This window comes from Acanthopagrus latus, chromosome 12 (assembly GCF_904848185.1).
Source record: "Acanthopagrus latus isolate v.2019 chromosome 12, fAcaLat1.1, whole genome shotgun sequence".
Taxonomy (NCBI): domain Eukaryota; kingdom Metazoa; phylum Chordata; class Actinopteri; order Spariformes; family Sparidae; genus Acanthopagrus; species Acanthopagrus latus.
In genome coordinates this window covers 13631059-13655102 of record NC_051050.1, presented here as the reverse complement: position 1 = coordinate 13655102, position 24044 = coordinate 13631059, and the positions used below count along the sequence as shown (strand labels likewise).

Here is a 24044-nt window from a genome sequence, read left to right as displayed (position 1 = left end):
GAACATGTCAAAGTCTGCAGTGGTTTTTGCTTTACAGTCATTTGGCATTTTTAGCCACTTATTATCTTTATACATGAAGATTTTTCCACCCAGAAAATATGAACCCATAAAATATGATCGTTTTATAGTATAGTAGTCGACTAATCAATTAGTCATTTTAGAAAACTGATTGGCATTTGTTTCAATGATTTTTCATGAGATAACATTTCGTTGCTCCAGCTTACACATGTGAGGAAGTGTTCCCTCTTAGTTTTTAAATTGATGTCGCTTTTAAATCTGGGTGATCGTTTCCAAATATCAGTTTAAAGTAAGCTCCACCTCAACCAACTACAACAGTAAAATACTGCTTTAACATTCATTAAGGAGTAATGATAATCCAATAACATAATATGTAGCAGTATCATACCTAAGTAACATTTTCAATTAAATGATTTATCTTGTAATAGAGTATTTCTTTTAGTATTTTGGTAAAATTAACAATAACTATAACATTTCTGTGCAGAAATTTAGTTTCATTATCTTGGTATAAGTGCCTTCAATTAAAGGATCTGAATACAGTACTAGTTCCAGCACTATTATCAACACCACATAATAAGCTATATTAGGTATTTTGTGTCATGTTACACATTTGTAGAGATTCAATTAAAACAGCAGGGATGGAATTAATAGTCACAACTTTAAGTAACTGTAAGTAAAACACAGCATAGAAATATTACTCTATAAGTAAGTCAAACAGTCACACATATAATTTACTGTGGTAAAACTATTGATGCTTTCATGTATAAGGTTTACTTGAATGTTGTTGCTAGTAAGATGAGGCCTCGGGAGAAAAAGGCAGTGCATAAGGATTTATTTGTTGATTTTATGCTGTTTAAATAACGTGAAAATCTAGATGAAATATAAGTAAAATGAATCTGCAAAGTAGAAACTAGTATTTGCAAGTATAAAGTAGCACAAGGTGGAATTACTCAAATAAATTTGAGGTGTCTCAGACTTCAGTAATTAAGTAAATGCTGGTAAATGCAGTTAATTATTTCCCACCATTTTAACCAGATACAAACAACCTGTGTTTCTTGTTAATTAGTCGTAGCTGCTGGCTTTGCAGCTATTTTGCTTTTTAGAGTTACTATCACAAATCCTCACGTATCAGAAATGAAACCAGCCTGGTGTAAAGAGTTTTCCCCGCTCCGCGATCTGACTTGAACGCAGCACATGACCACATCGACGAGGGGGAGGGGAGGCTGCAGCGGCGCTCTGAACTACGTTACCCACAATTCCGTCCGCGCGTCAACAGCAACAGCTAGGATGTTGCGATATCGCTGGCAGCCAAAGACTGCTGTGGTTGCAGAGATTAGGCTGCTGGGTTGAGACCTCTGTCTCATGTTTTGATAGATGTCAAATCGTGGGTTTTTGTCGTTTTTGTGACACAGCCGCGACAGACGGAGGCTCTGTTCCGCTGTCGACCCTGCGTCTGTTTGTGTTGACGAGAGGCTTCACCGCGCTAATGCGTTAGCTTACTAAAAAAAAAAAAAAATCATAGTTGTATCGTTATTGGAAGCAATTAAACAGCTAGACGGGCAGCTATGTGCCACCATACGGCTCGCCTCGCTTGACTGAGGATGGAAACATTTTTTCGGGTAACGCTATCAGACAAGTTACACGTCGGATACATCGCACGCGGAGACATTATCTTCAGAGGATAACCTGGATAACCTTACACGAAATGTCATAGCGCGTAAGTAGCTAGCACTTAGCTAGCTTGGTAATGGCTGGACGAGATGGAGAAGGACCTAATGTTATCAGCAGCAGCAGCCGCAGCAGCAGCAGCCGACCATGAACAGCTGGATGGATAGCTAAAGAAAGACTTTCTCCGGAGATGCTTTAGCCTCCTGGGTGGTGTAATTCACTTACATAACGGCTAGTCGCAACCGCTCTAGCTATCACCAACTGGCTTGTGTTGGTGAGCAAATGGGAAATTTGCCACCAGGAATCTGGGTTGTCTCCACATCAGCATCGTGAGTGACAGAACCACCACTGCACGTCTTGAGGCTACAAATAGACTCGAAAGCTCGAGGCGGTCGTTTTGGTTAAAAATCTCGACCTGCGTTATCTACTTGTGCAATAATTTCAGCCTGCAGGGAAGGCAGGCAGCTCGTCTGTGACTGAAGACACACGCAGACATAAAATAATAACCCTCCTCTTGACGCCTCGACAACATGAGGAAGTTCTTTGATTCTCGTCGGGAGTTGGTGAGCTCCGGGCCTGGTTCTGGAGGAGGAGGTGGCAGCTCTGGGTCCAGTCATGCAGGCGGAAATTTCATTGGCAGAGCCTTCACTGTCGGGCGGCACCAAGTCACTGTTGAGGAGATCATCGCTGAAGGTGAGAAGGGGCTGCACAGACCAGATGATGCCATTTGTTTTTGTTTTCGCCTCTGTTTTTCTTTTTTTATTTCCATGCATGTTGCTCAAGCCAAATGCGTGAGACACGTGACAGAGCAGGGATGTAACCCTATGCCATCCCCACAGGACGGATGCAGCTTTGCATCCCCGTATCTTGGATACATAGATGCAAACTAGAGGCCTACTCCTCTCGCTCAGCTGGGCTCTGACTAACACAACACTCTCTCCTTTTGGCTGTTTTTATGATTCAGAAGTGTGATTCAAGAAGATGGAAATTCACCTGGTGCAGCACAGTTGGTGTGTTCGGTTTAAAATGATTGCATATAGGCTGACTGTGGATCATAAGCTGAATTTATTTATATTCTATTCTATATTCTAAGACTGATTGGCATCAGCACCAAATCGCTGATGCTGAAGGAGAGGTCTGTACTCAACCAAAATAAAGTAATTTCATTGATCATTTTCAGTATCCTTTATGCTGTTCCTATATTTCTGTTGAATTGGTTAGTTATTTTCTTTGACTATCATGTGAGCTGACAGTCACTGGCAGTTTTTTTTTTACAGACTGCATCCGTGCTAATGCGAGTACAGTGTAAGAGATGAACAGGGGAATATGAGTGAGAATAATAAAGGAAGACGGTGTTAACCCCCAGCCTCAACTTGCACCCACGTCCATAGGTATTTCTTGCAGCGAGAGTGCCATGTGATAACAAAGCACACGCGCCAAGTTGAGGCTGCGGCGAAAGCCACAATGCCTGCCCGAAATTGATGACTCTGTCACAACTAAACTCGACAAAGTGAATTTGTGGCCTGAGCTGTACCAGATGGTTGGGCCTCAATGTAGGCCTCTACGTAAACCCTGCAGCAATGGCATGACTAATACATTACGCTATAAGGCTGCACCATTTGGTCCTGATTGTCTGTATTGACGTAAGGCCACAAGAATACACATTTCAACAGTTGTTGAAGTAAATTTGTGTGAAAATGTGCACATCCTGCCCTAAAAACACAAGTGCTAATGGCTTACTGCATCCATATAAGTCTTGTATGTTTTGATTTAATTTTGTAGTTGAATCAGTCATTAATCTTTTATACATCCAGGTTTTTGGTAATCATCTCTTTGAGGACTGACGAGTTTAATTTGCCTCTTTCTCCAATCCTGCAGGTGGGTTTGCAATCGTGTTCCTCGTGAAAACAAATCAGGGGGTGCGCTGCGCCCTGAAGAGGATGTATGTCAACAACGAGCATGATCTGCAGGTGTGCAAATGCGAGATTCAAATAATGGTGAGTCGCTGACATTACATTTCCTCTTGCTCGTTCTCACACTGAGCCCATGTGATTTTCTGCCGGGGGTTAAATCTACAATTTGAAGGCAACTGCAAAACGAATGCCTCGTGAAAGTCTAATTGTTTCAGCAAACAAAAGTTTTCTGGTCTGCAGGACTGAAGTGCAGATTTCGGTACACAAAGCCTGCAGCGGGCTTGTTTGGATGGGCGTACTGTATTTATTCATCTGGTTCTTGATGTGCTTTGTTTTTGTTTTCACAGTATTGTCTTACATGTCCTGCTCACCTCCTGAGACGTCTTGAAGAATGAGCTGTAGGGATTATTTGTTTGAAATTAGTTCTTAAGGACTGTCTAGTTCTTGATGCAATGTTTTTTATCCAATGTTCATTGTTGAACTTATTGAGAAAAAGAGAAGTTCTAGTTTTTCCTCCTATGGGGTCTTTTTACAAATTTGTGACAAACAGTCCCTGCTGGAGATGTTTCTAAGGTCTAAGTTCTCTCAAGTTTAGTGCACTATAATCTATAAAGTTAAACATAGTCTGAGAAGGATATTTAGGTGCAACAGTTTACCGTGATCTTTAATGCTCATGTTTTAGAAAGCAGCATTTGAATAGACAGATGGTTAGTGTTAATTATGACAACATGTGGATCAAATAATTAATACGTAACATATCTTTGAATGAGAGACCCCTAGCAGCCCCTAGAAATTACATATTGTGTGCGGTTAAATGTGTACAGTAATAAAATATAAACAATGATAATCATCAACTTATCACACACATTCCTGAACATCAAAGCTACATGTCTCTCTGATGTAAATGTAAAGTCCCAACATCAAACTGACACAAAAACTAGCTGCGACAAAGGCTGAGTGTTGAGTTGCCTCATGCCTCCCATGTCTCAGCCAGAAAGCTGCATTTGAACACACCGCAAAGACAACAGCTGATGGCCAACAAGTCTTGTACGTTCTGCGCCTGCATTAAAGGAAATGTCTCCCACTGTTGTGATCAAAAAGCTTTTTTCAACACCGCTATAGCTATTATAGCCGTTTATAGCCGGAAATATGTCTGATAAGAAGTTGCAAGTGGGACTGATGAAGAGGCAAAGGAGAAAATAAGGAGAAGCTGCACTAAATGGCAGAAATCATGGATACTACTGTGATGATGTTAGAGGGTTTTCACTTTCTCTTTCTGTCTGATGCTCTCCAACAACAGCCGACAGCTGACTGTCAGCCTGGTGTGTAAGGGCCTTAATGTATAAAGATCACATCCTGGAGTATCCCAGCATCATCCAGTGTCTCAATTTGGTGAACATTGGAACAGATCTGGGATTTATTTAGAGTATAACAGACCACAAAATGTAAGCATCCTACCAGCAGTCACAAAGTTATCTTTTTGTAGCTGTATCCTTTCACTCACGGAGTTCACACACAGATTTGAGTCTTTTATGTCTGAAGGAACACTCAGGAAGGAAGGAAGGAAGCAGCGGATGGTCAAATTACAAAAAGGGGGCTGATTGTATAAACATTCGGCAGAATTACAGACAGCATGTTCTAACAACTTGGGCCTAGTTTTGCCTTTGAAACAAAAACTAACAGTCTAAAATTTGGCTCAAAGACGATGTCTAGTGTCACTCTTCTAGGTAATTTTATCATGTTTTATTTACCTCTCAGTCTGTCTCATTCATTCTCTCTCTCTCTCTCTCTCTCTCTCTCTCTCTCTCTCTCTCTCTCTCTCTCTCTCTCTCTAACACTCATGCACATGCACACACACATTGATAGACAGACAGTGCTTCACCTCAGCTGCAGTGCTTGACATTTTTTCATTACCTAATAGGTTTCTGATTTTAGCTCTCCTTTGCAGCGCCCTCTGCAGGCAATGACTTCACACTGCATCACAAAACACTAACCAGACCAGATTGAGTAAAAGGGTTATTGCGGGAATAATATTAATTGCAGAAAAATATGAAAATGTTTCCCTCCTGTTTCTTTAACTTATTGACAACAAATTCTATTCATTGACTTCAGGGGTAGTATTCGTGCTCACTATGCAGCCATTTTTGTTTTGTTTTTTATGCACAGTGGTTTGTTAATGCCCTTGAATGTGTGTTTGTGTTCCTGCAGAAAGACCTTGTCGGTCACAAGAATATCGTTGGTTATCTGGACTCCAGTATTACGGCTATGGGATCAAGGGATGTATGGGAGGTTCTCATTCTTATGGACTACTGCAAGGGTGAGTGCAGAAAGGAAATGGGCTGTGATTGGTGAAAGAATTGGAGTATAAGTATCACTTTCGTTTTCAGAATGGATTTGTGTGAAAGGGTTAGGAAATAAAAAGTTAAGATTCAGTCATGTGGATCTTATTTTTCAGGGGGGCAGGTGGTCAACTTGATGAACCAGAGGCTGCAGACCGGCTTCACCGAGGCTGAGGTGCTGCAGATCTTCTGTGACACCTGTGATGCCGTTTCTCGCCTGCACCAGCGCAAATCACCCATCATCCACAGAGACCTAAAGGTGACACATTTTACGTACTGGATGGGACGGGCTGCCAGTCTATGTTAAGGCAGGGAAAAACACCTTCTGTAGATCACCGTGCTGTGTGATGTCTTGAGTGACATGTTTCTGTGAGTTGAAACTGTGTTTAATTATGGAAAGCTCCAACAGTGGGGGAGGGAGGGGATGAATGTCAGCTGTCAAAATACTTAAAATACGTCAGTTTCTGCAGAGCCCAGTCGATGTGGTGTGGTTGTGTGCTTTGCTACCTTATTTGATATCTATTCAACGGCTACATCTCAAACTTAAATAAGAGTTCTGGGTTTAAATCAAGCTGTGATTTTCTTTAGTCTGTCCCCTAAAAGGTAAATTAGGTTTCGAAACTAACTTTGTAATAGGCTGAAATTTGCGAATACTCACAAATATGTCGTATTAGAGTGTATGTTGTTCGATATGAGCTGATAGGAAAACACTTTGAGTGAAGTCTACTGCACTGAGGTCATCTCAGACAATAAGGTTAATTTCTTAACTTCACATATCTCTGTCACAAATGTTTTAGGGGTCATGGTAAAAAAGAAAATGCATGTATATCAGCCAGTATTTTAAAATTGTAATATTTTCCCCCATAATATTGTCATCGACCCCAAAAATCGCATATCAGTTGGACTCGATTCGAAGTGAACAAACATTGTGATTGTTTCTATTCGTGCAGGTGGAGAACATCCTCCTGCATGACAAGGGTCATTATGTGCTGTGTGACTTTGGCAGCGCCACCAACAAGTTCCAGAGCCCCCAGACTGAGGGAGTGGCCACCGTGGAGGAAGAGATTAAAAAGTTTGTGCCTCTTTTCATCTACTTAAGCCATAGTTGCAGACTTCATTCATTGCACTCTCCTCAGGTATGGCTGCACAGAAACGTGTCAGCAGTTTGTTATTCATCTGCAGCTTTGTTGTTTTTATACACCTCGTCCTCATGTGGACTGTGGGGTTCTGTGCAGCTCTGTTAATATTTTGATGTGTGCGCAAAACAGGTTTAGCTTGATGGGAAATTGAATTTGTTCACTGCCACATTAAAAACATATAGTTTCCAATGAAATGTGTCCATTTAAGAGAAATTAATTCGTACCTGTTTTCTTTCAGATACACAACTTTATCATATCGTGCCCCTGAGATGGTGAACCTCTACAACAACAAGATTATCACCACAAAAGCAGATGTCTGGGTGAGTGAGGAGGACAATCGTGACAGGGATTCATATTAATGCAAAACATACTATATATATGAAAACTACTGTATAGAAATGCCACTGTGTGACTCACTGTTTGTTATTGTTATTCTTGGTTAATCTCTCCTCTCCGATCCTCTCCTCCTGTTTGGTGTGACGGGGTGTGTGCATGTGATTGTCTTCTCCAGGCACTGGGCTGTTTGCTGTACAAGTTGTGCTTCTTCACTCTGCCCTTTGGTGAAAGCCAGGTGGCCATCTGTGATGGCAGTTTCACCATTCCAGATAACTCCCGCTACTCTTATGATCTTCACTGCCTCATTCGTTAGTCCTTCTTCAACGTTAATTATTTTTCAGCAACATCAAATTCAATCTGCACTTGAAGCTTGATTACATATTAATTGGCTTGCATGACTCTGTTTTTCTTGAGTCTCACTCTTTCCATTTAATTTTTCAGGGTACATGCTGGAGCCAGACCCAGACAAAAGACCAGATATCTACCAGGTGTCCTACTTTGCTTTCAAACTAGCTCAGCGGACCTGCCCTGTTCAGAATGTGAAGGTCAGTCTCTCTAAGCACCAGAGTCAGCTGAAGTATTTGAATTTGCTTGTCTATCTCTCATCGGGAGTTGATTTTCATGTCTTATTCAGTGGAATCTGCTATAGATTCTCTGTCCAAGCAGTCAGCTGTCAGGCTCTGCAGCAAAATCTGCACTTATTCATTAGTTGTATATAGTAGAAAATGCTTGTTAGCACTGATGATATTCTTCATTATAACTGCCAGACCCATGAATCACAAAGTTTTACCATTGTACCATTGTCATACATACTGTTGTCGTGTAAGACTTCAAGTTATCTCTGATGACTTTGCATTTTATTTCATAACCCAGAATTCTCCAATTCCAACTAAACTTCCTGAACCAGTCAAAGCAAGTGAGGCTGCTGCAGCAAAGAAGAGCCAGACTAAGCCCAGGCAAGCACGACCTGCTTACATTGTATTAGCATGATAGCTGTAGTGACACTACATTTTGTGGAAGTAATTAGGTACAGTCGGTATTCTGATACTCATTAAATCATTATGTTAACACTATGTGCCATGATTAACAAGAAGGCCAACACGCTCCCTTTGTTGCCAGACTGACAGATCCAATTCCCACCACTGAAACCTCCATCACCCCTCGCCAGAGGCCCAAAGCAGCCCATACCCAGCCTGCGGCTGGCATCTTACCCATCCAGCCTGCTGCTCTCACCCCTCGCAAGCGAGCTAATCTCCCTGGTGGTGCAGCTCAGCCTGTGGGTACGTACAGCACTCCATTTTTATTCTCCTCTCCGTCGCAGAGAAAAGAAGCTGAGGTTCTGAATAAAGATGTGCATAAGTACAGGAATCCCTCTAATCCTTTGTGCATACAGTAAACGCTGCAATTCTCAGCAGGAACAGATCAAGTATGCAGGTTAAGACTTGTGCAAATTAAAGCAATCTAACCACAGGCCCAAATGGATTATGTAATGATTTTCTCCACACTCTGAAACGGCACCTCTGTTGATATCACTCTTTGTACCTGTTACTAATGACTTTGAGGTATTAATCACAATGGAACGGATTATATGATCCTCTTTAAATTTAAGATGAATATTATCTGGGCTCCTATGATTTTTATGTTGATGCTTGATATTTACATTGTTTCACATCTGTATTAAGTATTAAGATGTAATGTCTTTCCATGCTGTTGACTAATGTTCTGTCTGTGCTCTTTTAACATCCCACAGGAGTCAGCCTGGACCTCTCTCAGCCAGCTGCAGCTCTGCAGTCACAGAAGGCACAGACTTCAGTTCTGCCACTCATCCAGTCACAAAACAATCCAAGTCAGGCTGCAGCTCAACAGAAGCAGGTACATACTGCTGGATTACACTGAAATCTTGTGTCCGCATCACACAGATGTAACAAACATTCACATTTGTTTTTTGGATCCGCAGCATGAAGGTATTTAAGATGCAAATGTGATCTTTTGCTTGTGTGACAGCCAGTGCAGCCAGCCTCAGCTGCCGGAGCAGAGACAGCGGCAGCAGCAGCTGCAATCGTGTCACCAGTGACGAAGGCTGACGTCCAAGCACAAGCACAGCCAATAGTTCAGCAACAGACCACGCCTTCTACTGCGGTCGCCGCAGCTTCCCAACCGACAGCCCAGACTCCTTCGAGTCCGGCCCCTCCTCAGCGTCCAGCTCGACGCAGGCAGGCCAGCCAGGCCCAGCAGCCAGCAGCTCAGTCTTCACCCAGCAAAGCGACTGCTAGTCAGCAGCAGATAACTCAGCCATCAGCTGCCCAAGCTCAGCCCACCTCCAGCGAGATCAGCCAAAAAGCAGTTGAGACGGTGAGTAGTCTTGTTTTCACCAACCAGCTTCAAAAACTGTCTAAAAGTCATTATCCCTGCAGAGCTGTCAGGTCACTTTTCTTTTCCTTAATCTTTAAAGTGCTTCAATCTGGTGTTCTTCTTGTCCTTATATTCATCAATTGTTTACATTTTCTTCACAAATGGGATTTCAAAAAATAAATATTGTAAAAATATTTACGAGATACTCTGTTAGAGATAATCTGTTAATCATGTTGCTCTTTTCCTTTGACTGTGAGTGAAATTAAACCTGAATAACATGACTTGTCAAAAAATTTGTGCCTAACCTTTAAACATATTTGGCTGTGACTCATGAGATCTTTCATGAAATATATCATGATCCTTCCATCTTGTTTTATTTTCACTCCATGCCCCTTTTGAACAGACTCCACCTGCTTCTCCAAAGACAACTGAAGAGCGAGGCCACCAACGCACACCGAGCGACGCCGCAGCGAGCACTGTTGCTGGAGTCCCAGTGAGTGACACTTCACAGCAGCCACAAGGAGCTAATGGAGACGCTGCTCTCAACCAGTAAGTGGCATGTGTACTGGAATAAAACTGTTTAAGATTCAAGTCCTCTCCCGTTTGTTTTATCTATGATATTTTGCGTGTTTTCTTTTTACCTTTAGATCACTTCTATCTCAAACTAGCACCACCCAGCCTGTTCAGCCCAGTGCTGGTGATGCAGGGCAGGACCAAAGCAAAGCTGGAGCCACCGTTCCTGTGTCTGGCAGTGCCTCCAACACCCCCACACAGCCGGCATGGAATCCTTTTGATGATGACAACTTCTCTAACCTCGGCGCTGAGGAATTCAAAGCTGAGGAGAAAAAACCTGCTGGTAAAGTTTGATGCAAGCGTATGTGAGTATGTAAGTATTTCTAGTAAGCAAAATATTGTTGATGACTGGGTGTTTCTTTTCCCAGACGCACCTTCAGAACTCGAGCCAACATCCTCTGAGGAGTTGATACCAGGCCTGCTGGACTCAACTGTGGATATTCCACCCCAAGAAACCGGTATGTCTTCACTTTAAAATCAGAGTTTTTCTTCTTTTCTTTCTTTTGCATGAACCTGGATACATATCATCGCAAACTCACTGTCCCCATCAAGCAGTAACATACTGATGCTGCTGCAAACAACACATTTACCTGTGGAAGAAGACAAGAGGGATCAACTTGTCTATCAGATGTATACATGATGAGGGAGCATACACAAAGACCAAAACTTTAGAAAACATGAAGCAGGCACATCCAGCATCCATTTTGTTGTCCTTTTAAACTGATTACTAAAGAAAGAAATGTTGCTTTCTTTTAGATGCATTTGATATGTATTCATATTATGTACTAATACTGCATGTATTTGGCGGGACATGACCCGTCCAAACCCCACAGCGATTGTGCACTTGGTTCAAGTGGTTAAATGTCAACAGACAAAGCTGATATAAACACTTGTTCTCTTATTTGGCGAGGCAGATGAGATGTATAGTTAAAATATCCTGATAAGTTGTTTTCCCACTTTTCTGTCCAGATGTCGCTTAATGTATTGTACTGTATGAGTTTGATTTATGTAACACCAAACAGAGAGGTAACAGTCTTAATGCACTTCATCCATTAATCTGATATCTTTAAGGAGCTTTTAAGCAAGTCCTGCCTCTGTGCATCACATGAATAAAATAAAGGGTTTGTCTGAATAAAAGAAACAGTATCACACTAATGATGTTGATGTAAAGTGTTCTGGCTACACTGCTGCTCTGCCCAGCAAATGTAAACACTGTTTCCTTTAATAAGAAAGAGAAGTTTGTATCAGTATCAGATGATAGGGTTGCTTAGAGTCTCACACACGCTGTGAAAACATGTACAAGAGAGCTCATAACATTTTTTTTTAATTTTCCTGTTGGGTTAATTATAATAATTGGGAATTGCTGTCTTTATGTGGACATCTGATTAAATTTCATACTGGATTTAAAGTATCCATGGGCACTTCTAAATACCAGCAAAATATTCACTCTTTACTTGGTATTAATTGATGTAAATGGCTGAAACAAGCATTTCAATTGAGGCTCACCAACTATAAAAGTCTGCTTCCTCCCAAAATGCATTTTAGCCTGATAAGCTAGGTGTTTCAGTGGATTCTATATCTTTACTATAAAGCACTGCTTCCGTTTCCTAGTTGAAAGACCATCAGCCATCGTTGATGTGGATTCAGGAGCCTCACTGTTGGTTGTCCCTGATCCTTTTGGAATCGATGCACCGGGTAAATATCTCCCTCTGTTCTTTGTTTTAGTTATGTATGCTACGGATGCTGTTGTCATTGCACATTGCTCAAGCGTGTCTCTTTTATTGTGTCTAATTGTTTGTTGACCTTTAGAGAAGCTGATCGAAGGACTCAAATCTCCAGACACGTCTTCGCTCATGCTTCCTGATCTCTTGTCATTGTCTGATCCCTTTGGTGGCTCTGTGGAAGAGTCTGCAAAAGGTGTGTGTTTCAAAAAGTCTTCTATGTATGTATCTATCTATGTATTCTTTAATTTAAGAGTATGCAACTAATGGTGAAGAAATAACACTTTTATCGTCTTGTTGTATCTTTCTATTTGAGCCATAACTAAACTTTGCTCTCGTTTCTTTCAACCTTTGGCTCCTCCTGACCTGTTCCAGACCCTCTCACTGCAGATGATTCTCTCCTGGGCTGCTCTCTTATCTCCGGTCCGTCCGCTCCTCCAGCAGCTGGCAGTGCCACCTCCTCGGTCTCGTCTGCTCCCAACTCCGCTGCCTCCGCTTTGGATGAGTTCAGCCTCTTGTCTGGAGACTCCGCACAGCCTAAAGCAGGTAAGGTGGAGGAACCTAAAGACTTATTCACATTGGTATTGAAATCCAGTGCTTTTTGATTTGTGAGAGAAGTATTTCCATAACGAATTCTTTCTCTTCTTTACTTACACTTCAATTAGATATTGCCTTCAGTGATCCTTTTTTACTTTTTTCTGTGTTATATCAATAGTTTTTAATTATTAAAAGTAAGGAAAACCTCACCAAATGTCTTTGGAAACATTTTGTTTGTCTGAGTGTCATTGGGAGCAGCTTGCAGTCTGAGCCCTAGTACTGAACTGTACATGGGCAGGGCCCATTTCTTTTATTTTCTTTATTTTGCTTTCAATGTCTTATTTATCAGAAATCACAGGACATGTAGTTTATAGAGCTGATAAGTCTGCTGTAAGAGAATTAATTTAATCATTGTAAATTGGACGTAGCTGACTTGTAACATGGAGCCTTGATAAACTACATCGACATACCAACGTCTTGAGATGCCAATGTTAACATTGTCACAGTGTAATGTTACACCTTGTGTTGCAGTTTCAACCACTGGGCGGCAGCAAAATCATTTCTATTAGTTCTTAACAAATTGATCTAATCCAAATTGATCTTGACATCATCTGTGTAATATTTTTATGCTCACAACTTCATAAAGTGAACAAGACAACAAGACAAGTAAATAAAAAAGTAGTTTAAGTTTTAGGTTCTATTTTTGTTTGTAAATTTAAAGAATAATGCTTCCTCTGAGTGTAATAATTTGTAAAACCATCCCTAATTGAGAGCTCCACAGCTGTGGTTCAGTTGTTGCTTTTTGGCTGGTGAAAGGAAGCAAGCTGTATTGAAGGTGCCAATTCTGAAATGCTGCCTGATAACCAGCTGCATGATCCTAATTACCACAGATCTCTCCTCATCATGTCTTATCAGACGGGCTCTGGAGAGCTTCCACAGTGCTATTTTTTTTGGCAGTAGCTTCAGATTTTTTGAATGTTTAGGAAGAAATATATTGCGGAAGAAATCTTTTCACCTTTCATATCAAACTTTTTCTCGCACAACTGGGATTTCATACTCCATCATCAGCCTGCCTTCTTTTATACCCTGCAGACTCATCTCTCCTGATCTCAGACTTTGAGCCCCAACAAGCCAGTGCAGAGGCCGGCGAAGAGGACGATTTCGATCCAATTCCAGTCACAGGCCGAAAGAACTCCCAAGGTGAGTCTTTCTAATTCATTCTCCACAAGGAAGCACAGGTGGTTCTTTCAGCTTTGTCTTTAAGATTAAAGACAGGTTGCCCGATCTAATGACGCCATGTTGGTGTTGCTCCTATTACATCATAGTTAATGTTGCTCCAGTGCTGTCATTACAAATGACCATCACATTTTTGTGATGAGGTAACTTTGTGACTCGGGGAAAACATGCCCAAGTAGTTTTGTTGCCCTACCCTAATTGAACTATGACAAAGAGCTAAAAATAAAAGGTCTGGTCTGCTGGTTGAAAGACCTGTTCACCCACCACAGACTGCTTCCACTGTTGACTTTGTTGCTTTTTGGTCAGTTGCAGTAATTTTCCTGGACCAATGTTGATTTGAATTGTTGGAACAACACCAAAATAGCAATACCAGATAAACCAAAACAGGGACTGGTTTTTTATTGGGTTCCCATCAGTTGCATGCTGATTTGCTAATTAATTAATGAAATAGTCAAACCTACTAATAACAGGATCAGGTGCCTGCAGCATCTGTTACATCCTCAGAGTTAAGAATGTTTTAAAACCAGTAGAAGTAAATGGGTAAACTCTGCCCTCTCTTTCTCTCTCTCTCTCTCTTTCTCTCTGTCTCAACCTCTCTCCCCCTCCTTAACCGCTCTGTTTGCTTGTTGTGACCCCCGCTCCATTGCCCTCCTCCCCTCCTTCCCTCTGCCCTCTGTTTGCCTGTATTCGTCTCATCCCAATCCCCCCCTTGTCTCTCCGGCCAGTTTCAGGAGGCCACTCGCGCAGTAACAGTGGTGGCTCTGAATCCAGCCTGCCCAGCTTGGCGCGCTCCCTGCTGCTGGTGGACCAGCTCATCGACTTGTAGGCGCCCCCTCCCCCCCAACCCCTACAACCCCTCCATTAGATGCTGTAACACTGGATTAGAGACTGGCATAGCATAACGGCAATCAACACTGTTGTCATAGTTAGCTTCCTGCACCCTGCCCTCGGCTGTCTTCTCAATTCTAGTTCTTACAGTAGAAGCAGCCTTCGCCTTTCAGTGCTTCTTCAGTCCTGCCCTCTCCACCAAATCGATTGCATTCTCTGGCTTCTCTTCACCTCTCATCTCTCACCCTCTCGCTCACGTTTTCTCTTTGTTGTTGTCTCCACACATCACCATTGTTACCGCCCATCAGTTTAAGAGTGGCCAGTACGCTAACATCATCCTCTCTAAAGACGAACCATTACATCTTTCAGGATATGATATTGCTATCCCGTTTGTTTGAACAATATTGCATCATGTCTAATAGCAAACAATAGAAGATCATTGTTGTAATGTACAATAGGCATAGTTATAAGTGGTCGTAGTTATTATGGTGCAAAAGTGAATTTGTCGTCGTTTGCCTTTTTAAATTCTCCTCCCCACATTTATTTGCACATTTTAAAGTAAAATCATCTAAAATTTGAATGAGCTTTTGTTGAAATTAGTTTGGTCTATTTCTTCTAATAAAAGGGAAATTTAGTCATGTAGCCTGATTTGCACAGTAGCATTAATGTTACCTTTGTCAGGGTTGTTAGATGGTATATCTTTAACAATTTAAAGCTGCTATAGATTAGACTGAAAAATCACATCAATCTGGAAACAGAACAGCCATAACAAACGTCCTGCAAACATCACACTTAGTAATTGTGATGAAGGGAAGAGCAGGACGCTAAAAGTTTCCCTGATCAGTAGAGATGTTTCAGTACCTTCTTTTCCTTCCCAATGCTGATACTGATAACTTAGTGTGTCAGCCATTACCGAGAACTGATCTGATATAGTGCGTGATCATATACCATTGTGTATTTACTGCTGATTGGATGTCATGGTACTGTACGATTTTAATTATATAGCACCTTTCAAAACCTAGGTTACAAAGTGCTTTACAAGAGGATATAGGGCATGAGATGAATGGGACACAAACATTACATCCAAAAATAATGAGATGGACAATTAGAAGCAGAATGGTTGACAAGACTCTAGCACAATAACACTTCCTGCACACAGAAAAACGACAGGACTTCAACTGTAACGTATATGACCCAAGAAAGTTTGCTGACCTGATTTCCAGAGGGAGACTGTTCCAACTCCAGGGACCCAGGACAGTCCCCTCGTGATTTCAGTCTTTATTAAGGTCCAACTAAGAAGCCTCGATTAGAGGACCAGATAAGTAGAGTTGAGTGTCGTCGGCATAGTGCTGAAAAAAAAAAAACCCAGAAAAACAGACCATGCTGACACTCAATCCAGCATTTTAGGAAGTATTGGCAATATTTATGATACTGGTATCGGAACAACCTTACTGATCAGATTTAACAGCAAAGTGCCATAAAATAATCTGTGAATAAAAACCACTGACTGTTCGAGCTCTGAAAGTGTATCAGCTAAACTCACAAATTATCTGTCTGACTATTCAAGGTTAACTTGTTTTCCAGACGCACTGTAATTTTAAAAGAGGAACTACTATTATTTTGAGCTTATCTCTCATTTTATCCGTGAGGCAAGCAAAAGACTGTTTTTAAATTAAATGACAAATCAGGGTCATTAAACATTTGTTTATAGCAGTGTGCCATATCAATAGAAAATGCATGAAATCATGAAAATAATTTCAATAACCAACAATAATAGGAAATCATAGAAATACATACATATATTGGTATATATATATATATATATATATATATATATATATATATATATATATATATATATATATATATATACACATATATATATATATATATATATATATATATATATACTATATATATATATATATATATATATATATAATGAATAGACTATTCATTACTAGTCAGGTCATTTTTTTTAGCACTAACAAACAGTCTAATATGGCATTTTAAAATTTGATTTTCACTCACTGACAATTTTATTTTGAAATTAACACAAACATTCATCCCGCATTGTGCAAGCCTTCCTACATTCCTGTCATTTGTTTACTCCTCATTTATGTAAATAGATATCTGCAACCCCTGCGGGCTCTTATCCAGACCATAGGATCGGCTATTCTTCCCATGTATATATGAAGTCATTGTCATAAAGCTTTACTTGTGGAAAACATAATGCTTTACTTGTGTGATCTCATATGTACATCCATATATAGATATGGATGTATAAATGATCAAAAAATGACATTGTTTTCCTGTTAATAAATGTTAATATGAATAGAGTGTTAGAGAATGAATGTAAGAAATAAATATTAGTCTATAATTGAAAAAAATATCTATGATTCTTAACACCATAATCACTGAATAATATTGAAGAATACTATATAAATATTTCATTCCTCTTTGTGGAATTGTGTGTTGAGAAAGTTTTTTTTTTTTTCTTGGCTATATCTACTCTATTGTCAGTACATTCAAATGTATAGATGATAATCCTAGTCTTTGTTCAAACCTGGAGATTAGGCAGAATCCCATGTCTTACTCCTACCCCCTCTTCTTCCTCCTCTGTGAAAAGAATGTGAGCCTGTGTTTTGTTTGTTTACATGGACTGACGAAGGATTATATTTTTATTCAAATCAGTTATCTGGAAAGTGGGAGCGTAACCTCTTGTTTCATTTCATTGCTGAACTAGAAACTTTTTCTGAACTTGTGCTTCGTAAAGCTTTGTTTTTGCTTTACCAGGTATTAGTGATCACAGACTTCATATCAAAAAGCATGGCAGTGTTGTTGAATGTTATGTTCATGTGTGTTGGTATACAGTGTTAATGATAAGTGTGCGTGTGTGTGCGTGGAGTCCGAATTGTTGGGTGTGTTTTCCAGTAGCCTATTGTGTTTGTTGTTTGCTGCAAATATGGCGACGGACACGTTGTCATCAAAATCTCCTCTGAAAGCACAGCCCCCCTCCCCCTCCCTACCCAGACCCCATCCACCCCATCCCTGAATTCTCTCAGGAAGTCACAGCTACATCACTCTCTCCGAGAGTTGGATACGTATTGGCTTACTGCTCCCCAGTCTCACTGTCCACTGGAAGTCTGCGCTCCATATTACAGTTAATAGAGCTTGTCTGATAGGTCACGTGTGAGGGGCTCTGTGAAGTGTGAAAAGGTTTAATCCTGCGGTGAAGCTGCTGTAGCCGTGCTTTGTTTATCAGGCAGCATGAAATCAGCTGTCCAGGGTTTGAAAAATCAGCTCCAATCAGCAATATAAATGTTTCTGTAGGATCAAACAAAGTTACTTTGCTTCTCATGCATGAACACGATGAGAAGACTGCATTAAACCTTTTTAATTTCATCCTGTCATGTTAGGAAGTGATTTCAGATAATATTAAAAGAAACAGTATGTTTTTCTTCTATCTAGTAATTCCGAAAGAGATTCAGAGACAAGTTTAAAGGTGCACTATGCAACTTTTTTTTAGGGCTATAAACAAAACAAGACAGCACAAGCTAAAATGAGTTTTAGATTAATTTAAGCCATATGTTTACATTTTTATTTGTGAACATTAGAGCAAAACAGGCTTGTACAGAGGAATATATAACAATGGTACCTTAAAAAGTTACATAGTGCACCTTTTTAAGTATTTTTTTTTTTTACACTAACAGGGTTACTTCTTTGAATGATAAAGTGCACAAATCTTTGTGGTTTTTCACACACCAGTTAGATATATTTCACTTTAAAGGTGCAATATGTAAGAATTTACGTCTATAACATTCCAAAATTACCTAAAATGTACAAATGGAGAGTGAGAAAACAACAGTGTTGATGTTATTTCAAAGACACCTGTGTATTGTGTTGCCTATCTATGAAAGTTAGCATGCTAACCACCTTGCACCTAGCCAGTTTGTACCTCAAGAGGTGATACCCTGATATGAAACAACACCAACACTCCTCCGAGCCCCCAGTCTGGGCAGAGTCAGCTCATATGGCCCCTGGCTTCTTAGTTTTCAGAGCTTACTAGCTAACATTAGCTACAATTAGCAGCTGTTAACAGTTTCTCTGGTGATCTGCTGCTCCCTATTTGTTTTGAGTGTGAATTAGACAGGTGGCAAATTCTGACATATTGCACCTTTGTTTACATGTTATATGAAATAAAATGTAGTTGGCTATTGAACAAGCAGTATAAAATGAATATCCTCAAAACTGAATCTCAAAATACAGTCTGAGAAAAGTGCCAAAAGCATGGAGCTCAGTTGTACCCCTTTTCCACCAACATAGCACCAGTTACCTTCCAGTCTGAACTGTTCAGAGCATTTTGACCAAGAATAAAATGGTTAAAAGCACGAAACATTGTTTCCCAGCTGGAACCAAAAAGATGTCCATCAAGAGTGAACCGGTAGTGGGTGTGTCATATCCTAACCCTACAAGTCGTAGTGCATTGCACACACCCTCCATTGATCATGTGTCCATGATCACATTGTGTCACTCATTGTGGAGCTGGTTCATCAAGGTCGCAAGAAACAGAACCGGAGCTAATTTGTTGGAAAAGGGCCCTTTAGGGACATATGCACATGTTTTAATTTAACTTTTAAATGATCATTTTATCTTTGGAAAAAAATGGTCCCCAGATGAATTTACTGTAGGTACTGCATGTGTAATTGAAGGCTCATGTTTTTTTTCCATCCTCTTTCTGATCCTTCTGCCGAACAACTCAATCATTTGCAGTTACTGTTTGAACCTATGCAACTCCCGAGCTTCTTCTCCCTGTAGCCGCCTGTGTGCTGTTGTAATCGGTAAAAAGCCAAGCAGGTAGTGAGATTAGTCCTCGATGTGAAACAGAAGCCCCTCGTTATTTCTCTGTTGTTTTGCCAAAAATTGAAAGCTGTCGATTTACCTGATTATCTGAGTGTATTGAGACACCTCTCGTCTTTATGGCCCAAACCTGCGTCAGAGCTGTGGTATCGTGTGCTCCTTCTATTTTTGTGAGATAATTAAAGAATTATAAAGGGATGGCAAATAAAATACAAATGTGAATGTCAATGTGTTGAGTATTGATTTAAAGCTTTTTATGTCGTTATATCTCAGAGTATTATATGAAATACAACTCAACAAAAATACATGATCGATAATGCACAAAACATACTCTACATTTTAATCTTTTTTTTAACACATGGTCGATAAACTGAGACTCTAATTTTTGTACATAAATTTTGGTCTACTATGTGAAAAATGAAGTCTTTATTTGCAAAGTCTGATATATTAAGTTGAGATGAAGACTACAAATGTAAGAATTTAAAAACTGTTTGCTTGGAGTGAGTTTACCTTATGGAGGACTGAAACTGCCAAAAATCAGAAATAGATAAATGATGACTTAATAGAATAAGAAAAAAAAATCGAAAAACGCCAAATTAATTGCACCAAAAATAAGATTTAAAGAGATAAGATAAGAGATAAGATAATTTGCCTTTATGGAACTATGGGGGAAGGATTGCAAAAGATAACTAAAATTAATACATTCAAACTCAGAAGTTGAATAAATACAGAAATATCAATCTGTGTCATATTTTATGAATTAATGAATGCTATATTGTTAATATTTTTTTGGTGTATTTAGTGGCCTATTAATTTATTTGTTGAGCCAATTATTTATTATTGTGAGTGCAATGCTAAATCAGCGGAGTGCTGTTTTAATTGCTTCTTATTAGATTTTGCATGCGAATGTATCTGCATTGAGTCCTCTGGCTGAGAGAGTTAAGAACTTACATTATCTGGTTAATGATGTGTTAATGTGTAACATGATACAGTCAGGCAGGTTCAATGTTGAATGCACTAATCAAATTCTTATTGTGCTCAAATAGCAGGTTAATTCTACTCAGGTAAGACCAAATATCATCAACTTCATGCCCCATGAAAATGTCCATCTTTTTTTTTTTTTCTCTCGTTTATTTGTATTTTTTTCACTGTGCCTCTTTCATTTTTCACTTTCTTGAGTGAAGTCAAGAGTAGAGCTTCAACTATTAGATCAGTCCCCAGATATTTTGATAATTGATGAATCTGTCTGAGTAATTCTTATGGTAAAAAAAAAAGTCTCTGATTCCAGCCTCTTAAGTGTGAATACTTTCTCATTTCTTTAATCCTCTATGAGAGTTAACTGATTATCTCTGAGTTGTGGATGAAAAAAGACATTTGAGGATGTTATTTTGGGCTTCCGGGAACACTGATCATCATTTGTCACCATTTTCTGACATTTTATATACCAAACAACTAATCAACTAATCAAGAAATGAATTGAATTATTATTAAAAAATGTCAGTAATCGTAAGTTGCAGCCTTAGTCCAGAGTCAGGAGTTCAACCTGCTGAGTGGGTCAGGATCATTTCTCGAGCCCAGCTGATATTGAATCACTTATACTTTGACTACTTTAATTTTCAACTGCAACAACTCTCCAACAGCGATAACAAAGGTGCTTGTCGTGCACTACATGCACATATTATGTCAGCATTGGATTTTATAAAACTCTTAAATATCTGTTGGCCTCAGAAATCTTGATGGGCAGTTTTTCATATCTCACAACTGAGCTTACTGATACACATCACGTGTAGGATGTTCCATTTTAAGAACTTAGGAATATGTTCCAATCATTTAGTTTTAATCAACTCGATAAAGAGAGTCCAAGAACAGTGTTCACCAGAGTGGAAAATGAGCTTGAGTATAGATCAAATATTTGTATTGTTATTTGTTTGTTTTATGTATTTTTTTCACATACCTGTGGACATAACCATCCTGTCTGTTTTTCGTCTTAATTTGTCCGGCTTTGTTGTTCTTGTTCTTCAGTGTTTCTGTATGTCTGTTCCTTTTTAAGTTCATTAACAGCAATGAAAGAAATGGTCAAATTTGGCCAAAATAAAAACCCTGAAAACTGATTCTGAATACTGTAACAAAAGAGTGTAAAAGCTTCAGAAGCGTCTGACCTTCCTCTCATTTTCTCTCGCATACAGACCTGCAGAGGGAGCTCAACAGCAATGTGCTGCTGGCCGCTCAGACTGCAGCTTCTGAGGAGAATAAGAGGCAGAGGATCCAGCAGCGTACTGCTGCATGTGTCCAAAATAATCACATGTTGGCATCAGACGAGAGAAGCGTACAACACACTACTGCACCAGCTATGTCCACTATCCTGCATTGTATACCCGGCAACCAGTTCCAGCCCCTTGACAGCCCGGTCACCCCTGATGTCTTCCAGCTGGCCCCTTTTAAAACGCCAGCAAAAGAAAGTCGGATGGCACTCAGCAGCTCCTCCGCCTGTGCGCCTCACAGACCTGCTGAGGCGTCCGATGTTTTCCTCCAGGCACCGTTTGGAAAGAGGCAGGAAACCACCAAAGCTGTTTCTAGTAACACTCACATGCTTAAGTCTGCTGCACACCAGATCCGGCCCATCAAACAGTGTCACCTGGTCCCAGTATCATCTCCTCCTGCTCCTCAGTCTCTCAGTGCTCGTGCCCCCCATGTGCACACGGAGGCGCCTCTGCTCCAGCAGCCAGTGGCGGTGCACCGCGTCGTCTCCAGGATCGGTCAGCAGGCCGCCGTTGGTTCGGTCGCTGTGGGGCCTCTGCACGCCTGGACCATCGGGGGACGGGCACTGGAAGACCCGTTCACTGCCGCACCTTTTCATCCGAGATGCTCTCAGGGGAAACCTTGATTTAAAAAAAAAAAACTAAAACGTTAGAGGTCTTTCAGCCAAAGTACAGTTGAGTCGCAGTGTTACGCAAATTCCTTGTGTAGTTATACTTTTGTCATTATTGCCACAGTATTAAGACAAGTAAATTATCCTTTAACCAACTATGTACTTGTTGAAGTTCTACCTCAGTCATGTGAGTGCATCGTTTCAGCACTTTAGTCTGAACTAAGACTGAGTTCTTAAAATGGACCTGAAGGATCGATCCTCGACTGAAGATATCATGAAGGGTTCTGAAGAGCCCAATCTGTATTTTGTTTTTATGTATGAATAACAGTTTTATTCAAATCATGATAAAAGTACGGTAGTAGTGTCTCTCAATTTATCAAAATCGAAAGTGGGTCTGTTTGACTCAGACCTTTACAAACATTAGTTTTTCTATAAATATTTAACACTATAACTAGAGATAGGTTTCATAGTCAGTAAGTCAGTTGAGCAGTGGTGGCAGGTTCTGTTTTAAAGGTATATAAGGCAGGATTTTTCTAAAAGAGCGTAAAAATGCTCCCACTTAAGCACTTACAATCGACTAGAAGTGTGTGGCCAGTCTGTTTCTTTAGAGACCCCGCCCTCTGGCTGTATTTTATTTATTTTTTTCATTATTATTTAGCCGCGTCCGTGATGTTTCCGGGTGTCAGCAATCCTGTAGATGGATGATGGTGATGATTGAGTCTCATTTCAGGTTCTTCAAATCACAGATGATTTTGGTTGATGGCTCGCCACTCCGGAGCAACCAACTTTGTATGGTGTGTTTACAAACAGCAACCGGAAAAATCCTGCACCGCACACGTTTAAATCTCTGTAGCCGTTTACCCTTTCGTATACATTTACTGTAGATTACAGATTGTGCCTTGGTGTCAATGCAGGCCTCAGCGTCAGCGCTGCAGAAGATACCAAACATTTTGCTGCAAGCCAAAGAAACCTTTGGAAATGAAGTGCAATGGTGTGAAACATGTTTCCACACAGTTGAATGAAAGGACAGAACATTTGTTTTTGGGGTTTTTTTTTACTTTCACATTAAAAACATTTTAGAAGTATTTTCAGAAAAGAGATGCGAGTTACCCAAAAGGGCAGGTCACTACAGACCTTTATACTGGAACCTGTATCACAGGATTTCAAGCTCAATTTATTGTCTTGATGCTTAATAACTGTTCGCAGGTTGCTGCTGCAACTTTCCCACAAACTGCAACATTATAGTTCTCTTGAAGGATTTTTATGATGTGATAATATCTGTCTTCGGCCTTGGTGTTTTAAGTGATGCATATCATGTGTGTGTGTGTATTGGATTCAGTCCAAATGCATTCTCAAGAAGATGTGTTAACAGAAAAGTGATAAGATTTTAAATAATGCTTCTGATTTTGCTTCGGCACTTATTGACCTATTGGAAACCATGCTGCCTTTGCTAGCAGTATTTTTATGTTTCTATATCATCTGGCAATTAATACTGGATATTAGGAATGGTTGTTAGTGAAGATAAATCATTGAACTGTATTTTATTAAAGGTTTGTAAACATAATGGCTTCCTGTTTATTTCCACTTATGAGCACACTACATCAACATACAGTGGCATGCACAGACTTTTTGATGGGCAGGGGTGAAATGAGAAA

The 24044-nt window shown here is 40.1% G+C and overlaps 1 protein-coding gene across 2 annotated transcripts; it reads left to right on the top strand.

The window, feature by feature from the left end:
- The first annotated feature begins 11 nt into the window (after nt 1-11).
- LOC119029734 (AP2-associated protein kinase 1-like) lies at nt 12-23953 on the top strand. Of its 2 annotated transcripts, none has more exons than XM_037116796.1 (20): nt 12-2379; nt 3565-3683; nt 5808-5916; nt 6055-6197; nt 6889-7010; nt 7316-7397; nt 7589-7721; nt 7855-7958; nt 8287-8369; nt 8533-8693; nt 9164-9285; nt 9418-9765; nt 10169-10314; nt 10413-10621; nt 10707-10796; nt 11950-12033; nt 12148-12255; nt 12435-12605; nt 13689-13796; nt 21707-23953. In XM_037116796.1, the coding sequence occupies exons 1-20, from the start codon at nt 2217-2219 to the stop codon at nt 22402-22404; spliced, it is 3303 nt and encodes a 1100-aa protein (XP_036972691.1). In that variant the 5' UTR covers nt 12-2216; the 3' UTR covers nt 22405-23953. The 2 variants fall into 2 exon arrangements, with proteins under 2 accessions (XP_036972691.1, XP_036972693.1); XM_037116798.1 differs by lacking the exon at nt 21707-23953 and adding an exon at nt 14558-16024.
- Nucleotides 23954-24044: the final 91 nt, after the last annotated feature.

Coding starts and splice junctions, on each gene's coding strand:
- LOC119029734 (XM_037116796.1), top strand. CDS start 2,217: ATGAGGAAGTTCTTTGATTCTCGTCGGGAGTTGGTGAGCTCCGGGCCT. Junction 3,684..5,807: donor AATGCGAGATTCAAATAATG/GTGAGTCGCTGA, acceptor GTGTTCCTGCAG/AAAGACCTTGTCGGTCACAA. Junction 9,766..10,168: donor GCCAAAAAGCAGTTGAGACG/GTGAGTAGTCTT, acceptor CCTTTTGAACAG/ACTCCACCTGCTTCTCCAAA.